We start from the raw sequence: 23,191 nt of genomic DNA, 5'->3' as shown, positions 1-23,191 counted from the left end.
GGAGAAACTCTGTGCCTCGGTGTTTCAGAGCAGCAAATAAGACAACTTGGCAACTGCCTAAAATAGTTTTTGTACATCCTTATGAAGACTAGAAGGGTCATCCTTAAAAATAAATAACTCGGGTTATACTCTTGAAGTTACCAGTTACTTTCCTTATAGTAAACCTGGGACATACAGTAGAAGGAATGCTGGATTTGGAATCTGATCACCAGGGTTCACATTATGACTATGATACTTCCTACCTCTGTGACCTGGCCGAATCACATCACTTCTCAGAACTTCATCTTCCTCGTCTGTAAAATAAGGGTGTCAGACTAGAGAGCTCTAAGATGCCTTCTGGCTCTGAATAGATGGTTCTCAGGTAGGCAGTACCATTATTATTAACCCCATTTTACAGATGAGAAAACTAAGATCCTGAGAGAGTGACCCCTCGTGTCCATGTCTGGCTAGTAAGTGTCAAAGGTAGAATTCAAATTCAAATGACCCCAAATTCAAAAAGAGTCTTTGACTCTTAATTCCAGTGTTTTATATGCCACACTATGTCTCATAATAACTTTTTCCACATAAGTTGGGGAAATGAAAAGGTGTTCCTAGCCTTTATATTTGGTTCACTACCCATTAGTTATTTTGCTATATAAAGTGATTGCTACAACTTTTCAGTCCTACTTGAATGAGCTAGAAGCAGTCTGATTTGGGATTTTCAGTGTTATTCTATCATCTTTCCCCCTTTTTATTGCCTGGCATTTCCAGAGTCACCTTGCAGAATGGTATCTGAGGCCAAATTTGGTGTCACCCACATGAACATGAGACAAGTTTTATTTATTCTACAGTGCCAAAGTGAGAAGAGAGTGTGGCAGGGTCCCCTCACTCCCCCAAGCCCATGAAAATGACATGGCCATTGTCTCCCCACAGGTAAAGAGTTACAGTGAGAAACTGGACCAAGAATTGGCAGCCCTCGAGAAAATAGAATCCCAGGCTGACCCAAGGCAAGTTTCCTCCTAACCTGATTGTGAATCCATTTTGGTTTCCCTGCAAGCTAATTGTAGGATTGTCAGTGGCTAGTTCACTTGGTTATTTTGAACATGATACTAATGATACTTAGGCCATGGTTTTTATTTCACATGAGGCCATTAGCTTGATTCTCTGCTTCCTGGACCCAGACTGTGCCCTTTCTACTTTTTTCCCCCTCTCTATCTAAAACCATACCAGAAGTTTCTCAGGGATAATTTTAATATATTCTAATTATAAGAGACAGTATGGCACAAGAAATGGAGGGCCAGCCTTGAAGTCAGAAAGATCTGAGGTTGACTTCCACTTCGGACAAATACTGTCTGTGTGACTTCTTAGTTCTCCAGGCGACCCTCAGAGACTGTGAGCTGCAGAGCAGTTGTTCACTCACGTCAATGGAAGTTTCCCTATACCAAGGGTGGGGAACCGTGGCCTTGAGGCCACATGTGGCCCTCTAGATCCTCAAGTGTGGCCCTTTGACTGAATCCAAACCTCACGGAACAAATCCCGATAATAAAAAGATTTGTTCTGTAAAACTTGGACTCTGTCAAAGGGCCACCCCCAAGGACCTAGAAGGCCACAGATTCCCCACCCATGCATACCAATGGGAATAGGAAACTGGGACTTCCCTATACTGATATAATCATACTTGGCATTGGTTGCTTCAGAATTGAAGAGCTAAAACTATTTTAAATTGAATAAAACATCTCTACTGAAGTCTTCCTTCAACATGACCCTGGGTTCTCCAAGACTGTGCCAATGCAGTACATAATTTTCGAGGTCTTCGCAAGTTTGCAAAGACTTCGACTGTGGTACCACTGACACCCCACCATCCAATGACCAGTCTGGCTGAGTTCAGAGGAGCTTATCATCAAAAGGCTGGTCAGCAGCCAAAAAATATTCCTTCACTAAGGAAATGAGCTTCTTAACTTTTTTTGTGTCATAGACCTCCTTGGTAGTCTAGTGAAGTCTACAGATACCTTGTCATGATAATAGTTTTAAATGCATAAAATAAAATACGTAGGATGACAAAGGAAACCAATTCTGTTACAATACAGTTATCAAGGGGTGTGTGTGTGTGTGTGTGTGTGTGTGTGTGTACATTTTTTTTAAAGTTCATAAACCTTAGGTTAAAAACTGTGTGTGTGTGTGTGTGTGTGTGTGTGTGTGATTTTTTTTTTAAAGTTCATAAACCTTAGGTTAAAAACTCCTAAGAACCAAGGTGTGAAAGGATCAGGACTTAGCTGCATCTGTAGCGAGAATGTTACAATATCATGGATCTTTGAAATGCCTTCATGACTTCTTATAGGAGGGTTACTCTGAAATGTTACATATTCTTATACTCAAAAATTCACTGTTGTTTTTATTTTTCTTGTATATTTTAAGGTCATGTAGTGCCTCTTCTTTGCTCTGTAACCTTGCAATGGTCTTTCATCATGCGTGAGACCAGCCTGACTTGATTATCTCCCTTTACCCTTAACAGGTTTCAGTAGGGGTTGAACAGACCTATTGCAGCCACTACAAAAACAGCTCATGGTGACTCAGCTAATGCTGGATCCTCTTTGCATATGAAGGGTAGAAGTATAAGTATAGATTAGCCCAACTCTGAGAAGGAACATGTCTACCTTTTGCAGGAGACGTGTAATAGTTCCTTCCAACATTTGGTTTTAAATAAGGACAGGGTCTTTCATGATTCTTATGTTTTGCTTATTATTGACATCTCTTGTTATTTATTGAAATGACTCAGTATGTTAAGTATCAGTTCATTTTCTCTACATAGCAGTGGCACCCACATTACAAAATTCATAAAAATCATATGTAAATTCTGGCCCAGAAACAGGATTTTAATGGATTTGTTCTTCAGTGGAATATTCAGTAGGCACATTACAATACAATTAGTAACAATAATAAAATTATAACTTATATTCCTAATTGCACTTTGCAGTTTATAATTATACTTTCCTCACAACAACCCTATGGTATAAATATTATTAGCTTGTTTTTACAGATGAGCAAGTTGAGACTCAGAGATGTTATATGACTTGCCTGTGGCCATGAGCACTATGAGTTGGAGTCAGGATTTGAACCTGAGTCATCTGACTCCTGAGTCCAGTCCGCTATACTGTTCTCCTACTACTAATCTATTTACATTCTGGGACAAATATTGTCAGAGAGTTGACATTTTTATTTCCAAATCAGAATTTTTAATGGTCTTAGGGAGATCTATTTCCTCTTCAGGATAGATTTTTCATTCCTTTTTATACTCTGTATATAATTGAATTGCTGGTATGATTAAATATCCCACACTCCTGAAACTCCTTGATGTCCTCGTATTTATGATTTAAGTTCTTGAATTCACAGTATTTGGATGCAATATGATAAGCTATAGTTATCAGAAAATAGGGATATAAATTAGATTTTCACCTAAATAAAAATCAGTTATCACTATAGAAAGCTCTGTGCAAGGCGCTCTTTAGAGAAAGGAATGAAATAAAAGATACGGCTCTTGTACCTGGGAAAGCTGGTTTTAGGTCTTTTTCAGAAAGAAACAATGTAGTTCCTCTGTTATCTTCTTGGTCTTCTTTTTCAGCATTCTGCAGAATTTAAGAGCACTTGTAGCTATGAATGAAAATCTGAAAAGTCAGGAACAAGAGTTCAAAGCACATTGTAGAGTAAGTGTTGTGCCTGCCCTTCTCCCTTCCCCTTTCTCCACAATAATAAAAATGCCTTACCTTCCCCCCACTACCCCTTGTCACAGCCACTTACTGTAAATGTTATTTCATTCGTTTGTTTGTTCATTCAGTCAACATTTATTAAAGGCCTCTTGTGTATGTGCCACTGTGATGGGTGTTGTGGAAAAACAAACCCAAACATATATACCCTACAGGCATTTACAGTCTAATAAGGGAAGTAAGATACATACACAAGTAACAGGATTAGGCCCTGTGTCCCAAATGCCAAGCAAGTGGTACAAATTAATAACTGCTACAAGAATTCAGAAAATCAGAGACCTTCCAAATTGAAAGAACCGTCAGAGGGCATCTAGTCCAGCTAACACCTGTACAGGATAGGTTGATTCGGAAAGCCTTCGTATAGAAGAGAGGATTCAAGCTGAACCCTAAAGGAGAGCTAAGATTTTCAAAGGTGGTTGAGAAGAGGGTATGGAGGGAGAGGGTGGTGTCATTCCCCATACTGCTCCCCTCCATGTATTTTAATAACTTTACTGATAAAGTATTAAGGGAGCATGGATATATGGCTTTTATATCAGTCATTTCCATAATTGCATGTAGATGATAGCTGTTCATGGTCATAAACACTTGTATTGCTTTCAAAGGAAGAGATGACACGTCTGCAGCAGAATATTGAAAGTTTAAAAGCAGAAGCATCAGAAGATGGAGATGAAAAGGTAATGGTTCTGGATTAGAATTCAAAACTCTGAATTTTCTGTTTTCTGTTACCAAGACACCTCTTCTTCCTTGGCCAGTCTGTGTAACAGGTCTAAAGTCAAGTTTTTGAAAATTCTTTCCTCCCATGTTGTGTTCAGTTCTCCCACAGACTCTGTACCCCTACTTTCCCTGCCTTCTCTTCTGACCAAAAAAATCAACCATGGGTCTTGGAATTCAAACCTACTACCCAGAAGTCACCAGATCCCTCTTGTTATCACAGCCAACTTTAAAGGATGGGAGGAAGGGAAAGTTATGGGAGTATCGGGTGTCTGCTACTTATATTGTCCCCTTTAGAATTTTCCTGATACTACCAAAGATAGCATCCCCTAGTTACAAAATGTTTCTCTAGAGACTACAAACTGTTTTTGTGAGAGAACAAAGAAGGATTTGAATTTTCATTCAGCTGTTTAGCAGAGAGTTGTGAAGAAACCATATCCTGGAGTTCACCACTATCAATGAGGGACATCTCACTAGAGCCTAGAAAACAGTGAATTCTAGGATCTGTTCCAAGCCACAAGAAATTCAGAACAGCCTCTTATCGTGGTTAGACCATTCCCTCACCTAATAGAAGAATGTGAGAGAGTCTAAGAATAGAATTCACTTTATTTGTTAGCAGGTCTCACCCCAAGCAGAGACATATAAAGTCCAAGAGGTTTACTGGTCATGTTCATAGTCTTAACTCAGGGGATTTCTTGAGGGTCTGTAGGTTGAAATGCACTTTGATTTCTTTCATACAAACAGAACTCTAATGATCTTTCTCTGATTTGTTTTTACTTTTATGTAAGTAGCTAAAAGTTTTTTGTTCCCTGAGGAGCCCTGTTTGCCAGTACAGAAACAGTCACAGAGTGCTCAGGATGGACAGAGCCTTAGAGATCATCTTCGTTTTTTTAGATATGGAGACTGAGGCGCAAAGATGGGGAATGTCCCTTATGTCGCTGTGTAACTGCTTAGTGGAAGAGCTAGGATTAGAATCCATGTTTCTTGACTTCTGTCTAGTCCATTGTTTTTTCCCTTTTGCCATATTCTCATACTTACTCTTTTGAATTGTTAATGACTGTGTTACAGATTTGATGTCTTGACTTTCATAAATCAAGACGTATCACCCTCAACATGTCGTCATCCACTTAGAATTTTCTTCAGTAATGGTGTTGGGCTATGTAACATTGGCTCCATAGGTAGCAGTACAAAGTCTTTATTTAAATATAAAAGTATCTCTTACAGCAATGAGCAGCAGAATACAGCAGCCAAACTTTAGTTGTTTCTTTAGTAGTTTAGGAGAATGTAGCAATAGCTTATATTTAAAAGGACTTTGTCTGGAGTTTAAGGTCCAGGGGTGGGGAACCTTCAGCCTTGAGGCCACATGTGGCCCTCGAGGCCCTCAAGTGTGGCCTTTTGATTGAATCCAAACTTCACAGAACAAATCCGTCCCCTGGTATAGGCTATGGCCATGAGAACAGTCTGAATTCTAATATTAATTCAAAGCCACAAGAAAGTAAGAATAGTTTCCTAACATAATGAGAATAGGTCTCTTCCCTATATGCCAGAAGCATTCTTTCATGAAAATTTCTAAGTCTGTAGCTGTGAAATAAAGCAGAATTAACTGGACCACCCAGTAATAGAACCCACAGCTTTAGTCTAATTAGTTCTAAACTCTAAGTGAGAGTTAACCAACCCAGACTTAGTGACAAATGACTACCAGTATGCCCTACTCAATCTTAAAATCTCAAAATCCCATGTTAGTTCCTTTCAGTTCTGTGTGCTAAAGCGCCTTTTGCTTCCACCTAAAGTTTATTAATCTTTTCTCAAAGCAACAATTTGTCAAATGTTGTAATGCATTTTTTTAAAATGCTAAATTTTTTTGAGTGGAAATTATTTTTCTGTAAATGACCATTGGATTCTCAATTTTAGGAGCCCACCAGAATTATAGACCAACAGTATAAAACTGAGAAAGAAAAGCTTCAGAAAATCCGTCTGTTGCTGGTGAGTAGAAAACTATTGACTAAATATGATTTCACATGCTGGAGTTAGAAAGTCACATTATTTAAGAATCAGATAACTCTTGTAGACAGGACTGTTTTTAAACTTGTCAATTTATGTCTGGAGTTACAGAATTTTTTTTAAAGTTTTATGGAATACATTTCATGCCATATCTTTTTTTTCATACTGATGATTTTAAAAGGAACATAGAGTTTAGCTTTAGCCACAGGAAATCATATACACAGAACCAACTTGTAGAGACATCAAAATAGCAGTTATTGGAACCATCTGGTATTAGTTAAAAAAAGAATAGAGAGATAAATCAATGAAACAGACTAGACAAGGGAGTTCAGAAACAATAGATCTCAACAGCCTAGTGTTTGATAAAGTAGAAAACATAATTGCCCAGAGAAAAACTGCCTATTTGATTAAAAAACAACCTCTGGGAAAAATGGAAAAGAGTCTGGCAGAAATTAGGCCTAGATTAACACTTTATACCACACTCCACAATCATTCTAAATGGAATTAGAGAATGGACTAAGCGCCAAACTGTGAAGGGCCTTGAATTGCTCTAGAGCAGGGGATCTTACCCTCTTTTGTCATTGATCCTTTTGGTAGTCTGGTCAGTGAAATCCACGAACCCCTTCTTAGATTAATGTTTTTAAGTGCTTAAAACACATAGGATTACAAAGGAAGCTAATTATATTGAAGTAGTTGTTGAAATATTGAAAACAAATTCACAGGTGCATGGTTAAAAACCCCTGCTCTATAGCATTTCCAGTCATGTGAAGGAGTCTCACAAAACCATCTTCCCATCCCTCACAAAAAGCAATAACTTGATTTTTTTTTTCAAATTAACAAGCACTTTCCCTCTGTCTCACCTCTTTCCCCACTTACAAAAAAGTAAAACAAGTTCCTTTATTGGCCGTGTTAAAATATTTATCTCATAGAGGTTGAATTTTTCACCTCTCTGTCAGAAGGTGGGTAACGGCCTTCTGGAATCATGGTTGGTCACTGAAAAGGATCAGTTTCTATCTTTAATGTACTTTAAAACATAAAAAGCAGGCCTCTTGAGTCTGGAAATAAGAGGAGAGGTGATCAAGGTTTAGAAAATAATTAAGGATGTGGATTGAATGACCTCAGACTTCATCATATTCTGGGATATTAGAACCAGAGCTCCCTTTGAAATTTAAAAGTGATCATTTTAGGAGAAATAAATGGAAGCACTCACACACTGATTACTCTAAGAGGTGACACAGGATAAGAGTATAAATAGTTTAAAGAGAGGCCTAGATGAGTTTACGGATGATAAATCCGTAATAGCTTAAGCAGTTTTAGAGGTGTTTGGGTTACGTTTCTAATCTTATAAAGTTGATGTCATGAAGGACAGACTTGCCCTCTCACACCATGTCCCTTCATGCCACTTTCAGAGACAGAATTCTGTACTATTTTTAGGGCTGACTCGCTGTGCTGACGTTATTATATGTCATATAGCACTTATTTTAGGGGAAGCAGAGAGTTAGAGCTGTGTAAGTTGAGAAAACAAGAAAAAAAATCAGTATAACTCTGAAAAGGTTAAGAAATATTTGTCTCAGTTAATCCTTCCTAATCTAAATTAAGTCAATTCCTTCAAAGCATTCATTATGCTAGGTACTATTGAGATGCCAAAAATAAAAATAAAATAAGTAAGACATGATTCCTGCCCTGAAGATATAGTTGGGGAAGGAAAACATACCTATAAAGAGACAACACAAGAGAATATACATTATGCTGGAAGTATCCAATATGTGCCAGATGAGTGCTGCAGACATTAGATGTTATATGAGTCCAGAAGAGGAAGAGGATTTGGAATGGGGTGGTGAGAAGCACTTAGCACACAGTGCCTGGCATGTAGTAGATGCTTAATAAATGCTACTTTGACTGAATGACTGACTTGAACTGAGCTTTAAGGGATATATATATATAAATTGATTAATTTGGACAGAGGGGATTATGGAGAGGAATTTCAAGCAGGGTAAGAGATATGAGCAAACATGTAGAGGCAAAAAAACATTTGGCTAGAAGCAAAAAACTGATGAAAGGAAGACTAACCTGGAAAGGTACACTATGAGTCTTATTGCTAATGCTCATATAGCCCCTTACACGTATTGTTCGATCCAGCAATCTTTATTGAACTGCCACTATGTGCAACATACTGTACTAAGCAATAGGAATGTAAATAGGAATGAAAAATAGTCTCTACTCTAAAGGATTTTACATTCCACGGAGTGAATATGAAATGTAACATTCAAGTAACTACTTGATCATTTAAGGAGGGATAGAGTACAAACAACCAGGGGAATCAGAAGAGGATTCCCATAGGAGCTGACAGATGAACAGATCTTGAAGGACATTTGGGATTCTAAAAGGCAAAGGTGAGAATGGAGGTCATTCCATTCTGCAAAGCCCCAGCGGTGGGAGATGAAATGTCCAACAGACTATGACGAGAAGGTGGCCAATGTAGAGTGCATGAATGGGAATAGTGTGAAGTAAGCTGGAACCTACTCTTCGCATTTTCTCTGTAGTCACCATCTGCACTGTCACTATTATGGTATCCTTCATTTGCTTACCAAGGCCTTATCTGCCAAGCAGGCATATGTCTATTCTATTATGGCCTCCCTGAGGAAACTGTACCACTGCAGCTTCCTCTAATCTTGTGAAACTGAACTTGAACCAGATTCTCATGTGGAAATACAGGTGGGTTGTTGGATTCAGGTCAACAGGCAGGAGCCTACATTTAGGTTTGTCCTCTGGTCACACAGTTTAACATATTATCTGTAAGTGTGCTAGTAGAGCACCCTTAAGGGGCTTCAACAGTACTTCGTTCTGACATTTGGTAGGTCACGTAAGACCAATTACAAAATGGTGCTTTTCTTCCCTTGCCTTTAGGCTCGAAGAAACCGAGAAATAGCAATTTTGCAACGCAAGATTGATGAAGTACCCAGCAGAGCTGAGTTAACACAGTATCAGAAGAGATTTATTGAACTCTACAGTCAGGGTAGGTGTATCGACCAAGAATGTACTCCCAAAGCTCGGCATAATGGAAGGGAGGGCTTCATCATGTTTTTAAACGATGGCGCATGAATCACAGCAAATTCTTTTAATGCCACCATGGGTAAGGATTTCATTTAATCACATTCATGCTCACTTTGCACACATTCCATGTAACCTCCCAGTGGAGTGGCCCATAAATCCAAATAACAATGCCTTGGCATTCTCTATTGACAGATTCTTTTCTTCTAATTGAGCTCTTGGTGTTGGGCTCTGGGACCAGACCTTATCTTGAACAGCCAGCCAACATACATGAACAGCAAGTCTGTTGTTGTAGTACATGGAGCTCTGTCCAAAGTGCTATGTCATGTCTGGTGAGGAGGGAGGAGGAATAACTATAAGAACTAAGGTTTGACCCTTTAAAAGGTTCATAGTCTCATTGTAGAAGGAGACACATATGTTCTTGTATGAAAGTTTAAAAGACTTGAAACTTGCATATCTAGTACAGATTAAAATGGGAGGAGAGAATGCAGAGTAGAGACATAATTAAAATTTTGGTGGGGCCTATCTAGGACTATTCATAAATATTTGCAAGAAAAATTTAGAAAAGTTCATTTCCAAAATTTGGATCCTGGCCACAACTGCACTACTTCTGCTTAGTTAAACCCAGGTTCCAGCTGGAATATATCAACATAAGGTGGCAGGGGAAGCGCCAATCAATCCTGAAGACATCATTAAGCACCTACTATGTACTAGGCACTAGAGATACAAAAGGCAAAAAGAAACTAGTCCTTGCCCTTGAGGAGCTTGCATTGTATTAGAGGAAAACTAATAAGGATTTAGTGTTATCTGCAGATGCCTCAGTATTTTTGGGGCCCCATTTGAACAAAATACCTGCATAGAATCATAATTTAGGGATGCTTTGGCCTAGAAACCTTGATTTACTCATCTGTTAAATGATAATCACTATTGCCTTTTACAGAAATATTGTTTAAGCCTTGCACTAGCTCAGTGTTTGGTTTGACTGTGTCTCATGCCTTTTCTACATTGGTTCATGTCTGTTGTGAATTAGACTGAGAGCTCTTAAAGAGAAGAGGCTATGGCATGTTTTACCAAATGATGTATTGAGTCAGGCGCTTAATCTTGGGGGGCATAGGAATCAAGAAATTTGACTCCAGAGAGGTGGTTGCATGAGCTTCAAGGCCTTTCAGTGTTAGCAGTCCTCCAAAAGGGAGAATTGTTTATGCGATAACCTTATATGAAGATCATTCAGAAACCAGTTACTGGCGGAAATTTCACACCATGAACTAGCTGGGGCATACCTTGTTGCTATTACTGTTACTACAATTCTCACCATCACCACCACCACCAACAGTTTGTAGGTGACAATATTGGAACTCCAAAGAGGTGGTCACTTTTCCAAGGTTACACAGGTAGTGAGCAGAAGAACTAAATCCAGAATGAGCCCCAGTTTTCTGACTCCTGCTGGTCCCATACTCTTTATATTACGCCATGATATAATACAGTTATCCTGCACTTGTGGGGCAGATTATCACCATTATTTGTTAACGGCATTGAAGATGACTAATCCTCTCCATCTGGCCACTGTGCTCTGAGCAGAATCTTACAGTCTTTGACATGCACGAAGAAGAGCAAATGTTGAATAAATTGGCCTGATTATACAACACAGATCCTTCTTGTCTGTGAAGAATACTGCACGTTAAGGACAGTTAGCCGTACAGTAAGACCCTTTTATAATATAGGCTATTATTGAATTGGTTCAGTTATGCCTTGGGATCAAATCACAGCTCCCCAAAACGTAAAAGTCATTCTATCAAGGCTTGCTAATTCACATCATACACAGTGATCCATGATAAATGCATTAGGGAAAGTGAAAGGAAAGGACATAAGTATTTATTCAGCACCTACTATGTGGCAGGCACTTTGCTAAGCACTTTATAATTATTATCCCATTTGATCCTCACAACAACCCTGTAATGTAGGTGCTGTTATCCTCATTTCACAGTTAAGGAAACTGAGGCAAACATGTTAAGCGATTTGCCCAGGGTCACACAGCTAGGAAGTATCTGAGGCTGGATTTGAACTCCAGTCTTCCTGACTCCAGGGCTAGCATTCTGTCCAGTGTACCACCTAGATGTTTCTTTTTCTCTGACTGTGCCTTAGAGAAATGCAGACAAAATGCTCCATGAGGCCTGAATGGGAAACGCTATTGACTGTATGGATCAGGGAAGACTTCTTAAAAGAAGTGGCATTATGCTGTTTTCATGCTTATTAAATCTGGAACTGCCCTAGAGACTGAACTGGAAACAACAGCCCACACCTTGCCACTGCCTTTATTTTGAGTTGGAACTGCACCTCTTAGATTCAGAGAATTTTCGGCAGGAGTGTTGATGGTAGTAGCTCCCCAGCTTTTAATCATGTCCACCCCACATTAACACTTTCCCCTTTCACTCTTAAAGTTTTTAGTTACCTTCTCCCTGCTTGGATGTTTATCATCTACTGGACCCAGTACTCCCTCTGCCCATTTTTCCTTGGGACTTAATTTGCTAGATCATCGATGACTAGAAAATCTTGCCAATTAAACTCCTTTGTTAGTATCATCTTCCAGTTAGAAAATCTTGCCAATTAAACTCCTTTGTTAGTGTCATCTTCCAGTTTCGTAAGGAGCAAGAGGCCATGAAGATCTTTAATGTGTTCAGCATGGAGTCAGGCTGCTGCTCAAATGGTAGTCTATTGGTCTAACATTTCATATGACCTAGAACATTGACTTTATTCACAGAATCACATACATGATCATTGTAGCCAGTTTTTCTTTTGCTTCCCCATAACTTTGGTCCTAATGACAGGTTGTCATAAACACAGAAAAATCTCCAGTTCTATAGGGTGTACCTTTCAGATTAATGGAAAGAAAAAAAGTGGCTTCCTTGAGACATTTTTTTCATAGTTCACTGATTTTTTGTTTGTTTATTTTATGCAGTGTCAGCAACCCACAAAGAAACCAAGCAGTTTTTCACTCTATATAACACACTGGATGATAAGAAGGTTTATTTGGAAAAAGAGGTAAGAAATTTAACACAAGGGAATATGATAATTAAGTAACTAATTAATAACAATAGAAGAAGGGACACAGTCTAGGTCTCTCTCTCTCAAACACACACACACAATCAGAAACTCATTTCATGTTTAAGATTCCCCTGTGGGTATACAGGTATATGCGAACACACCTATACTCTCTCTGTGTCTCTTTCTCTCACACATACATACAAAACACACAGTCATACACACATGTACACACACACTCTCACACATGTGCATTCAAGATTCAGAGTAGATGGATGAGAAGACAAATTAAAGTGGAGAGAATGACTTCAGAATTGCTTCAGGAGTATTCCATGTAAAAACTTTTAGCCTTTAGTTTATTCCTCACCCTTTACTCATGTGTACAAGGAAGCATCAAGTCCTGTATAAAGAGGAGACTCAGCCCTGCACTCGGAGAGGTCATGGTTTCATTGAGGCAATCACGTACACAGATGCTATAACTTAAGAACACTCCATTGTGTTCTTAAGGAGACCAGGGTTCTGGCCCTTCTTCTGCTACTGTCTGTATGACCTAGGTAAGCCACTTCTCCTCAATGAATCTGGTTCTTCATTTGTAAAATGATCTGAAAATCTCTTTCCAACTCCATAATTCTAAGCTAAATTGAACATTGAACTAATTGAGCGAAGAGTCACCAAGGAAAAAGAGAGGATTTTTTGCAGTTAAGTTCCTAGAAGATTCCAGGATTTAGATACTTCTTATAACAATGGCTATCCTAACTTAGTCCAGTGAAACAGGCAAAAACCACCAGGTGAAGTCAGGGAGGGCAAAGAGGTCTAGAGAAAGAAATTTTGTGCCATGGAGGAAAACCATGACCTCTTTGAAATATTGAGAGCTTTTCATGGAAATTGCTTTTCACTGCAGAGAAAGCCTGGAAATATATATAATAATATCTTTTCAGACTTTTGCTTTATTAATAGTTATATAATTGGGGATAATTAGGTTCCTAGCACAGTGCCCTGGACATTTAAAAGATGTTGTTGAATTTTAATTTGGAGAGCAAAAAAAATAGGATCCTAGGGACCTTTGAGGCCATCAAGCCACATGCACACCCCAACTCCCTAGCTCCATTTTAAAAAATGAGGAAATTGAGGCTGAAATGTTAAATGACTTGACAAGAGTTTAGTTTACAAGTACTAACTGAACACTTCCAGTGAACAGAACATAGTTATAGGTACTTCATTTTAGAACCATTGTGTTTATGAAAACATAGTTAATCTTTATTGTGCAGATCAAACCCTGGATTCATAAGTCCTCTGTAAAGAAATTAAAATATTCAGTTTGCTCTCTGTCAGGAGTATCCTTCTTTCACAGCTCTACCATTCCATATTCATCACCTTCTATAAAAGCTAGCTTGATGATCACCTCCAGGAAACCTTTTAGGATGTCACACTTGGATTTCTCCTTTTTACATCATCCTTTTAGCAGTTCTCAAACCCAGCATCATGCAAATGGGTGGGACCCTTTCAGGATCATCTAATTCAACCAGTTTAACAGATGAGGAAGCTGAGCTAGAGAGGTGAAATGTTTTCTCCAAAGTCACACAGCTAGTTATTGGTAAAACTGGGATAGAACTCAAGTCTCCTGACTTCCTGTCCACTGTTCTTTTCATTATAATATATACCTCTCTTTAGTCTGTACTTTTATTTTGTACTTGTTGGAGCTAAAAAATCCATATGTATTGTTTTGCACCCATAGCCCCTCACCCCTGTAAAGGAGGCAAAGGAGGTGAATTTTCTCATTGCTTCTTTGGGATCAGCCTTGGTCATTATAACTCTATAATGTTCAGTTGTTGGTTTTTTTTTATTGTTGTTCTTCCACTTACATTGTTGTAATCATTTTGTTTCTTTATTTACTGGTTCTGCTTACTTCGTGTTTCTCTGTATATTCATATCCATCATTTCTTCCTGGCATAATAAATTTCATTACATTCATGTATCCCACTTAGTTTTCGTTGTTCAGTCATTTTTCAGTCCTGTTCAACTCTTTCTAACTCCATGTGGGGTTTTCTTGGCAAAGATACTGGGGTGGTTTACCATGTCCTTCTCCAGCTCATTTTACAGATGAGGAAACTGAGGCCAACAGGGTTAAGTGACTTGCCCAGAGTCACATAGCTAGTTAAGTGTCTGAGGCCAGATTTGAACTTAGGTAGAGGAGGCTTTCTGACTTCAGGTCCGGCACTCTATTCTTGTGTCACCTGGTTGTCCCTTTAATTCAGCTATTCCCTAATCAATGGTTTCCAATTCATTGCTACTACAAAGAGGGATGCTATAAATAATTTGGTGGATATGGGACCTTTTTTTCTGTTTTGACTTCTTTGGAGTATATTCATAGCAGTAGAATCTCAGACAGATATAAACATTTTAGTCACTTATTTCATGATTCCAAAGGACTTTCAAGAATCATTGAACAAAATCACAGTTCTACCTGTAGTGCATTGATGATCTTTTCCTTCCAAAATCCTTCCAACTCTGATTTTTATCATCTTTCTGGGTGTGATGGAACCTCAGTATTGAATCTTTTTTTAAAAATTATTAAGGATTTTGAGCAGTCTTACCTATGGTTGTTAATAGTTTACAATTCTTCTTTTGAAAGCTGTGTGTTGATATCTTTTGATTGCCTATCCATTGGAATGACTCTTGGTCTTACATATTTGTATTAGTTCCATATGTATATTAATTGTCAAACTTTATCCCCAGAGATATTTTTTCCCAATCACTACGTTCCTTTTTTATCCTGGTTGCCTTGAATTTCTGCAGAAGCTTTTTCATTTCATGTAATTTTAATATATCACTTGATATGTTGGTTTTACAAAACTTTTTCTCTCTTTTATTCTTAGTTATAAGGAATGACTCTCTGGTTAGAGAAGGGGTAGGGGTATATGTGAAGTAAAAACAAAGGATATCAATAGAAATTTCTTTTAAAAAAATGTTTCTCCTCGATTCACTTAAGACAGATGTTTTCACAGAAAATGAATGAAAAGTATAGTGTATTTCCTACAGATAGCAGGATACCATTTAACCCTATTTTTCTTTAAGGTACTGTGGTAAATGCTTTGTGAAAAAGGATATTTAGGGGAGTTTGGGGGCATGTTATAAAGCTGCTCCCCACCACACACAAGGTCAGATTGAGGACCCAGAGAGTAGCAATCTTGCCAGTTTCTATATTTTTTACTGGATTAGCGATTGCTGGTGCTATGTTCAAGTTAAATCATTGCCCAGTTCAGTAAATATTAAGAAAAAAAAAATCTAGTCAATGCCTTATTTGACAGATGAGCAAACTGAGGTCCAAAGAAAGGAAGTGACATTCAGTGAACATTTTTTTTAGTGCCTACTATATGCTGGGTACTGTGGGATACAAAGAAAGGCAAAAGACAGTCCCCTGCCCTCAAGGAGCTCATGATCTAATGAGGGAGACAGTAAGCCAACAAATATGTACAAACAAGCTATGTACAGTAAAAATAAAGATGATTCATGGAGGGAAGGCACTAGAATTAAGAGGGACTGGGAAAGGCTTCCTATAAAAAGTGGGATTTTAATTGAGTATTGAAGGAAGCCAGGGAAGCCAGTAGGCAGAGATGAGGAGGAAGGGCATTCCAAGCATAGGCAACAGCCAGAGAAAATGCCTGCAACCAAGAGATGGAGTTCATAGCACAAAGAGGCTGATGTCCCTGGAAAGAAGAGTATGATGAGAGGGCTATTTGTGTGAGAAAACTGGAAAGGTGGGGGGCAGGCCTGGAGGCTTATGGTGACTAGGGATTTGAGTGTCAGACACAGGGTTATGTCTCCTTGGGTCATACTTTCTCAGGTTCTTTGGCTTGATCCTTGAGCGCATACAAGTTTTAGACTATGAGCACAGACAGGGCCGTATACAAGTGTTTACTCACTGTGTCTTAACTGACTGTCTTGTTTCTGAGCCAGTGGTCATCAGCGTAGAAAAACAGGCCCTAAGTTCCACCTTCAGTGTCCCATTTCCACAAAGGGACCCTGGCTTCTGCTGACAGCAGCCTTGGGGTGAAGATCTAGAAAAGAGCATTATTTATGGTGGGTTTTTTCACAGTTGGGTGCCATATTAGTCAGTACTGTGATTAATTAGACCCAATTAGGACCATGTAGGTGTAGGATTCTTGGAGCTGTTTAGAGATGTCACTGGAGTTTTGTTTTCACCAAAAGAATCTTTGCCATTTAAACACAAATTCTCCCCCATCAGCCTTTTGATCCTTTAACTCCTGCCAAATGGATGAGTTTATAACTACATCCATATGCTGATTAAGCAGTGGTTAGGCTCTCCTCTACTAAACATTGGAATGTTTGTTCTGCATGTGAAATAATAAATTCCTCATGGACTTTCCCCATCTTCCCAGCATCTTCCTTTAGCTTTTTGAAACCCATGTGAGATTTCTACCAAATAATTCTGATCAAGGCTTTATAAAGTGTCAAGAAAATCACATTATCAAAGTATGAACATGTTGGTTCAGTGTCCAAGTTGTGAATCAGTCAATTGGGGGGCATATATACAGTGCCTACTATGTGCTAGGCACTCTGCAGCCAACAAGTGTCAAGAACCATTCCTCAGTGATTTGACATTATATAGCTCTGTTCTAGACAAGACATATCTTGATCCCAGAGGACTTGGATTCAAATACTGGCTTTTTTACTTACTGCCTATATGACTGTGGCAAGTCATATAGTGTTTCTGGGCTTAAGTTTCCTGATCTGTAAAATTAGGGTTTTGGACTGGTTGGCCTGTAATGTCCTATCTAACTCCATCCTATTATGCGATGACTGTTAGAAATGTATGGGAAGCATTACCACAAATATCCTGTCACCTGACCCTGAATTTCTAGCACTCTTAATTATCATCATCAATATTATTGATTCTTGTTTATTGAACTTTACATTTATGTTTAAATAATGTTTGCTATCACCTTCCATCGTGTTCTTTTTAGGCCAGGAAGTGGGGGAGCAAGAGTGATGTGGGTTGAACATTAAGGGTCTGTGCTCCCAGCCAGTCTGTCCTGTGCCCTAGTGTTCTTGGGAATTTGTCTTGGCTACTTTGGGGAGATGGTCCCTGGGATAAGCCTATTCCATAGTCAAAGCACCTTGTCGCTCATGGATTCTTCTTGCTCTAATCATTTTATAAGAAGTTAGATTTTTTCCCCCTTTAATATTTAATGCTGTCTATTTAACTTCTCAGTGCTGTAGGCAATAATCTAAGACTTCAATTTATAGAGAAGGTGCCAGTCTTCATTGAGAGAGAAAGTTTCTTCCTCTAAGAGTTAAAAGTATAAGTCTGGTCCCAATCCCTCTCCTATTAATGCTATAATAGAAATCCTTTGTATTTATATGGTGATTTTTAATATTTTCAAGTTCCTTTCATGTCTGTAATAGTTTCTTTTCAAAACTTTTTGTGATGAAACCACTTTAAATTTCTGTTTAAACAGCGTTGAATTATACCTGTGTTTTGTGCATGAGGTAGGGAGAGCAGAAATTCTCATTCCCATTTTGCAGCTGGTAAATCTCTAAGTCAGAGAGGGTAAGTGCTAGAGGCCAAAAAGCCACTTAGTGTCAGAGCTAGAGTTGGAACCCAAGTCTCCTCACCATTAACTCAGCACCTTTCTAGATCCAGTAGTTTAGAATGGGAATTTCTTTGGAATTTCTTGGAATTTAAGACCTTGGAATTTCTTCCTGGATGGGTCTGAAGTAGTTTCTGTGATGTAGGGCATTTTAGTGATATGATCCCCAAGGATGGCCTATGAAGGACTGTGCAAAAACAGAAATCTTGTGGGTGCACACATTCTTTTTGCTTTCCATATAACAACCACTGATGGGTTCCTAGCAATTAAAATATTGCACATTGACATGTGGGGAAGAGGCAGTAGTAGCAATGCCACCCAGATGGCACGGATTTTTATCTCAGCTTCCCCCCCACAGGCTGAACCTGGGATTCAAATTTTCTTTGGTAAATGATTACTTCTACATTTGTGAATTTTTTTCCTGTTATGATTTTTTTCTTTCACATAAATATAAAAATCCCTTTTAAAATACATCTTTTTCAAATAGGAAGTTCCATGTATAGGAGTGATAAAGTAATTTCCTTAGGTACATCTTAATTGGAAAGTGTGTGTTCCTTAGCAAGCATAAACAAGCAAGGCATGAACTTCCTAGCAATCTTAAAAGTAGGCTTCCTAACATTTAAATCACTTCACCTTCAAATTTAAAATCAGTTAACCTTCTGCTTACAGAATTTTTCTTCCTCAGATTTCTTTGCTGAATTCAATTCATGAAAACTTCCAACAGTAAGTAAACATTACCACTTGGTCTCCCTTCTTATAAACGCTGCACACACTGTACTTTGAAATGAACTATCTTTGTATTGTGGATGGGATAAAATTATGTGGTTTTAAAAAGTATACATAATCATCTGAGGTGTGTAGGGGGAGGATGCCATTCTTAGACACGCAGTCCCTGCTTGTTGCTAAGTATAAATATATCTTGATTTATGCAGTCAGTTTGTTCCTGTAAGAAATTATATCTAAATCAAACCCTCTTTTAAATGTACTAGCAGTCTCACTATTTAAAGGAATTTTGTGGTGCATCTTTTTAAGTCAATAAACATTTGCTAATTTATATTTGAAAATGGATCTCTAAACTTGTCAATATGGGTACACACCTTTCAACATTTGCAGCTTGCCTTCTCATCTAGTATGATTCTCTTCCATATTCTCCCATAAATCTTCCAGAGAGGAGATTCTCCACATGTGGGAATCCTTTCTCTCTGTCTTTTCTCATTCATTAGGTACTAGTTTAACACTTAGCCACCAGCTTTTGTCCCTTACTAGTGTTGCCTAGCCAGCATACCTACTTTTCCAGGCTCATATTTTCAGAACCGTAATTATTGGTAATATGCTCCACCCACCAGACATCCCTCCATTGTCCTTTGAGCCACCTACATTTTTAATTCTTTGTTCCTTTTGTTATCGTTGTTATTGTTTTTAGTTAAATCCTGGTGTTATTTTTTCTTAGTTTTATTGATGCATTTCACGTTAACAATTCACGTTAGTCATTTCTGTACCCTTCTTCTCCAACCCACATCTGCAATTTAAAAGGGGAGTGTAAATACCTCGTGTCTTCTCTAAGTACAAAATTGAACATTATAATTATACATCAATTCTGTTTTATTTTACTCTTTGTTTACCTTGTGTTGTCCAGCTTTCTTGGGATATATTGAAATCATAAAAAACAAGGATTTCAATTGCAAAATTCTCTTTACTTCTTTAAAAAAAATAAATTTTACATTTAATAATTTAAAAAATAAATTAAAAACCATTAGTTTTTTTTAAAATACCCAGCATTTAAGAAAAAGCAGAGGGAGAAGGATACTTAACAAATCAAAGATAAAGTATAATTGTAATAATATGAGCTAGTATTGATATAGCATTGAAAGTGTTTCATATATGCCGTCTCATTTGATCCTCACAACAGCCCTGCGAGGTGGGTGTTACCCCCTTTTACAGATGAGGAAACTGAGACTAAGAGAGTTTAAGTGAATTGCCCAGGGTCACACAGCTGGTAAGTGTCTGAGATAGGCAAGATTTGAAAGCAAGTCTTCCTGCCTTGAATTCCAGCACTCTGTCCTCTGTACCACACAAACTGCTTCTAGGGTGTTCATTTCTCAGGGGCTGGAAATTGCCGTTGGTGTCCCTCCAGGAATGTTCACATACTCTCAAATTGCCAGATTTGATCTGGTGACTTGAGTCCCCAGGGATCTCATAGAATGACATTTACTGGCTTTTCTTCCAGAGCAATGGCCTCCTCGGCTGCCCGTGACCAGTTTTTGCGACAGATGGAACAGATTGTAGATGGAATTAAACAAAATCGGATGAAGGTCAGCTGGGTTTCTTTTCTCTCTCTAAACTTGAAACTTCATTTGTAAAAAAGAAAAAAAATCTCAAGAGAAGCAATTCACCTTTATAATAAATAAACGGATAATGTTATAATTATAATAAAATGATAATTATTATGATTAGCCTACCACTCGTTCTCGTGGTAGAAAAGGCCCCGAAAATAATGCATGATGAGCCCTCCAGTGACACTGATCTCTCCAAAAAGAGTTGCAGCTCTTTTTTCAGATTCCTCCATGGGCAGAGCCAGCTGGTGAAGTTGGGCCTTCATTGTGTGATTTGAGTGGTACTGGGAAGGCCCCTCAGCCCAAAGTAACTTCTCCCATTGAGGTGCCATAATACCTGAAATTCTGACACTATAAATTATTTCCTTTGGATCCCGAAAGCTTTTTGAGGTTTTAGGAAACTTCTTCTAAATTATAAATATAACCAGGAGATAATCAGCTAACGTACTGGTAGTCCAAAGATGGCTGGTGGGCCCCAGGATGAGAAAGGATTGGAGAGAGGGCATAACAGCGCACCAGAGATAATCACTTCCTGCTTTGTAATTTGGCTAAGGTTCCATCCTACCTGTGGATTAGGATGGTAGGTTACCTGTGTTAATACCAGAGACGTGGTCATATTTTGTCAGTTGGGAAATAGGCTCACCGAGATTGTGGGAAACTAACTCGTAACTACCTACTTTTTCCAGATGGGACCTAGCTAATCTTTCACTTATGGGCCTATTAAAAACACACCAGCAGTGACTATGTTGTCAATAGGTTTTGCCTTAAAAATCAATATCAAATTTCAGTCTATACTTAAAAAAGATGAAGTGAATCTATCTTGGCTACTACAGGCTCCCCATCCTTAGATAGTGAAATGCAGGTGGTTATCAATTTTTTGTAATCTTAGCCGGGACCTACATAATTGGGATTTGGGAGTTGCCAGTGGTTTATCCAGTGATCCCCTTCTAGCTCCAACCTCCTCTTGCTGGGGAGCTTCTGCTGATAATAAGCAAATATTTAGAGATGGGAATTTCAGCTCAATATAAGGAATACTTTTTTGACAGAGCTGTCTAGAAATGCAATGGACTATTTCCTCAGTAGGTCATGAGCTCCCTGTTATTGGAGATATCCAAGCAATTCATGCTCTTGGTAAGATGTGAATTAGATGGCCTTTCAGTTCCTCGTAAGTCCAGGATTCTATGGGTCAGAGGGTACTTGTTGAGGTTTCAGCTCCTTGGAGCTGCTTACTTCCTAAGAAGAGTATTCATGAAGATTAGTGAAATGGTCTAAGCCCCTTTAATTCTTCCCCCTTCTCAGGCTTTTTGGCCCTCGGGCCATTACTCTCAGCAAGGACTCTGCCTTTTGTGGAGAAAGAAACATGATATGGCCAAATTGTCATCGAAAGCATTTATTGTACTTCTATCAATCTAGATATATAGATATTTATAGACAGACAGATATATACACACAACTGTGATAGAAGTTGACTTTTTTTTATGTCAGCACTTACACATTTAAAGTTAATCCTGTCCCTTTCAAAATAGTCATTTTAAATGGTGGCACACTTATTCTGGTGATACTGCCATGACTCAAAACATTTTTAGAATTCTTCTTGGATCATAGGATTATAGATTTAGAGCTGCAAGGAACCCTCAGAACCATGATGGAGCAGTGTCACAAAAACCTATGGAGGGGAGAATATCTAGAAGGATGGGGGTGATCAGCATTATGTCACACACAGCCAAGAGCTCAAAAAGAGGAGAACTGAAAAAAGGTCATTGGATTTAGCAATGGAGCAGTTTCAGTCAAGTATTGAGGATGACCAGATTGCAAGGAGCTGAGGAGAAAGTGGATTCAATGTGTGTAGATAACTTTTTCTAGGAATTTGCCTCTGAAAGGGAACATGGCTATTGAGGTATGATAGTTTAAATTGGGGCTTTTTAAGGATGAGAAAGATCTGGGCATGTTTGTAGGCAAAAGGGAAGGAGCCAATAAATAAAGTCATGTTTATAGGCAACAGAGAAGGGTCTAGTTAGATATTAGGGAGAGAGGTGGAATTGATTGATAGGGTTGAGCTCTTACAAGAAACGGGAGAGGATGAGATCAAGGACAAAAGCCTCTAGAAGAGTTGACCTTGGCAAGGAGGAAAGCCACCTCCTCATTAAATGCAAGAGCAAAGTAGGAGAGGGTCAAGGATGATTCTGAGGTTTCAAGTACAGGTTGCTGCAGACAGACAGACTTAATTTTTCAGTGAAGTATGAAGCAAGGTCCTATGCTGACAGGGAGTAAGGAGAGAGTGTCATAGGTGTTTTGAGAATAGGTTTGGAATAGCACTTTTGGGGAGTTTGACAGATAGTTGATCAGGAAAGTGTAAAAAGAATGGTGCGCATCAGTGAGGGCCCATTTGACATTTAGATAACATAAATTTTTAGTGGACCCAGAGTACAGTTAAAACTTTTCCTAGTGTGTATTTTGCTAGGAATAGTCAGTAGTATAGGAGAAGGGAAGTCAGGGGATAGGAGTACTTCAGAGTTCTAGCCTGGAAAAGTGATGAGAGATGATAGGACTTAAGAATAAGAGATTCAAGGGTAGAGGGCAGGACAGAGTAGAACTAGCTAACTAAAGGATCAAGCTTTGGAAGAGAAGAAAGTGAGGCCAGAGCAGAGGTGATAGTCTGGGAAAGCAGGGAAAGGTGGAGTGATTGGAAGTTGAAGTGAAGGCA

At 38.6% G+C, this 23,191-nt stretch overlaps 1 protein-coding gene across 2 annotated transcripts in view; it reads left to right on the top strand.

Annotated features, from left to right (window-relative positions):
- Positions 1 to 23,191, top strand: part of CCDC93 (coiled-coil domain containing 93) — a 123,912-nt gene that overhangs the window by 80,601 nt on the left and 20,120 nt on the right. For both annotated transcript variants that reach the window (XM_036743449.1, XM_036743448.1), the window contains 8 exons: positions 913 to 986; positions 3,599 to 3,680; positions 4,343 to 4,414; positions 6,363 to 6,434; positions 9,360 to 9,468; positions 12,460 to 12,542; positions 18,840 to 18,877; positions 20,382 to 20,466. In XM_036743449.1, the coding sequence (XP_036599344.1) occupies positions 913 to 986; positions 3,599 to 3,680; positions 4,343 to 4,414; positions 6,363 to 6,434; positions 9,360 to 9,468; positions 12,460 to 12,542; positions 18,840 to 18,877; positions 20,382 to 20,466 (615 nt within the window). The remainder of the gene's footprint in view (positions 1 to 912; positions 987 to 3,598; positions 3,681 to 4,342; positions 4,415 to 6,362; positions 6,435 to 9,359; positions 9,469 to 12,459; positions 12,543 to 18,839; positions 18,878 to 20,381; positions 20,467 to 23,191) is intronic.

Source organism: Trichosurus vulpecula, chromosome 2 (genome assembly GCF_011100635.1).
Source record: "Trichosurus vulpecula isolate mTriVul1 chromosome 2, mTriVul1.pri, whole genome shotgun sequence".
Lineage (NCBI taxonomy): Eukaryota > Metazoa > Chordata > Mammalia > Diprotodontia > Phalangeridae > Trichosurus > Trichosurus vulpecula.
Note: the sequence above shows the minus strand (reverse complement) of the source record. Positions and strands in the feature narration are given on the sequence as shown.